Source organism: Galeopterus variegatus, unplaced genomic scaffold (genome assembly GCF_000696425.1).
Source record: "Galeopterus variegatus unplaced genomic scaffold, G_variegatus-3.0.2 Scaffold1342, whole genome shotgun sequence".
NCBI classification, from domain to species: domain Eukaryota; kingdom Metazoa; phylum Chordata; class Mammalia; order Dermoptera; family Cynocephalidae; genus Galeopterus; species Galeopterus variegatus.
In genome coordinates, this window is record NW_007727453.1 from 276,596 (window position 1) to 278,510 (window position 1,915).

General features: G+C 40.2%; 1 protein-coding gene across 1 annotated transcript; it reads right to left on the reverse strand.

Annotated features, from left to right (window-relative positions):
* Positions 1-975: 975 nt before the first annotated feature.
* On the reverse strand, positions 976-1,704 carry GJB7 (gap junction protein, beta 7, 25kDa). Its single transcript, XM_008576381.1, has one exon. The coding sequence runs from the start codon at positions 1,702-1,704 to the stop codon at positions 976-978; it is 729 nt and encodes a 242-aa protein (XP_008574603.1).
* Between the last annotated feature and the right edge of the window lie 211 nt (positions 1,705-1,915).

Below are 1,915 nucleotides of genomic sequence, written 5' to 3' on the forward strand. Positions count from 1 at the left end.
CTATGACATATTGTATAGTACATTGTGAATCCCTGATTATAAAAAAGGATGAACAACATGGAAATTTACAAAGAATTCCAATGTTCTTATGGTTAAAGAGAAGTGTTAAGTAATTATCAAGTGGGTGCATTCTTTTTCTGTGGCCTCCCCTGTTCCCTATCAATGTGCTTCTTTCTGTGGGACCTGCTTCCCCCCGCATGACTCCAGAGTAATCCTTTCAGATGTCAGTTGGTTCTTGCTTTAGTGGGACATCTTCCAGTAACATTTGTATTTGGAGACCAGTAGAATGATGGCTTGCTTTTCTCTCTCCTAGTCCACTTATATCCAAGGATACCTCAACTGGTCAGAGTCCTGGGCTCTGTGGGCTTTTCCCTAGGCTGGGCCTTCTCATTGCATGTGCTTCTGTGTGTCCCCAGTTAGCTTCTACCTCACCCTACACCATAGTCTTTTGCTACAAAGATTGAGCAGGACTGAATGGGTGGAGCTTTAACTGCCACTTTTCAAAGATTGCCAGTACTTTTATACCAGCTTGGAGGCCATCACAGTTGTCACTTTTTATATTTTCCAGTTCATTGTTCATGAATTGTAATGAGACAGTTACATAAAAAAATAGAAAATGTACATAGAGTTTCTTTTCTGACAGATCTAAGCTTTTAAGAATGCTATTAGTTGGATGTTTTCAGACTAATTTGCAATTAGGTATTCAAAAATGACTCATGTGTCCACATAATAGAGAACCCTACAACCAAACACTGAGACCTCTGTCTAGTGTTCACAACTGAAAGCATATTGACAATTTTTTAAAATCCTGTCTAATGATGTGAAGACCAACACCTTTTGTTTTTGTTTTCTAACCCACTTTAGGTCTTGTTTAGAAAGAGTGCACGTTTTCTCTGCTTAACCCTCTTGTGTGTCACAAAGTAGCTTTGCTTTAGGTTGCTGGGGTGTGCTTATGGCCAAGTCTGAAGGGTGGTTCTAGAGTAGAAGAGGGGCCCCTGTCTCACCACATTCAACATATCTGAGGTTGTGGCACTCACACCCAGAGGACTTGAGTTTTTTAGAATATTTTTGGAGACAGCACTTAGTAAAGCACTTAAGAACCAAAAAACTCAGTTCTATGAAATTTAGCACAATGCACAAGCACGAGGTAATGACCAAGAAGAAGATGAAGATTGTTTTTTCAGTGGGTTTGGAGATGAAGCAGTCCACAGTGTTGGGACAAGGCTTCAAATCACACTTCATAAGGTAGGGAATGCTAAAACCATCGTACAGTTTGTAAAATAAAACAAGGAATCCAATTTCAAAACCAGTTTTAACAATAAGACTAATAACATAAGTGTACCATAGGCCCCCATCCATTGCACCTGGGCTGGCATAGAGTTTCTTTCTGTATCCTTTCTCTCTATCCTCACAATAGGCTACATGTAGAACCACCAGAAGCGAAGGCGTGGAGACCATGATAAGCTGTAAGGCCCAAAGTCTGACTTGGGAGATGGGGAAGAAGTAGTCAAAACACACATTTTCACAACCAGGCTGTCTAATGTTGCACTCAAACTCTTCCTGCTCATCCTTCCACACATGTTCTGCAGCCACCATGTAGACCAGCAAACGGAAGATGAACACGACAGCTAGCCAAACACGCCCAACTCCTGTTGAGTATTTATTTACTCCACTTAGGAGGTCTCTGAGGAACATCCAACTCATGACTAAAGCTTGAATGAAGACAAGATCTGCAAAAGAAAACAATGTCACCATGATTCATTTATTTCTATTCCATTGATCATTTGTCCTGTTTTATTATAATTGTTATAATCTCTGCATTATAACAATTCTGGATGTTGATGGCTCTTTAAGAATCCCACTTGATATGCTCACTTTCATACAAGGAGATGATACGTCTGGTCCATGGACATAA

Bases quoted from the DNA above. Each gene is read 5' to 3' on its own strand.
- GJB7 (XM_008576381.1), bottom strand. From the start codon at position 1,704: ATGAGTTGGATGTTCCTCAGAGACCTCCTAAGTGGAGTAAATAAATAC.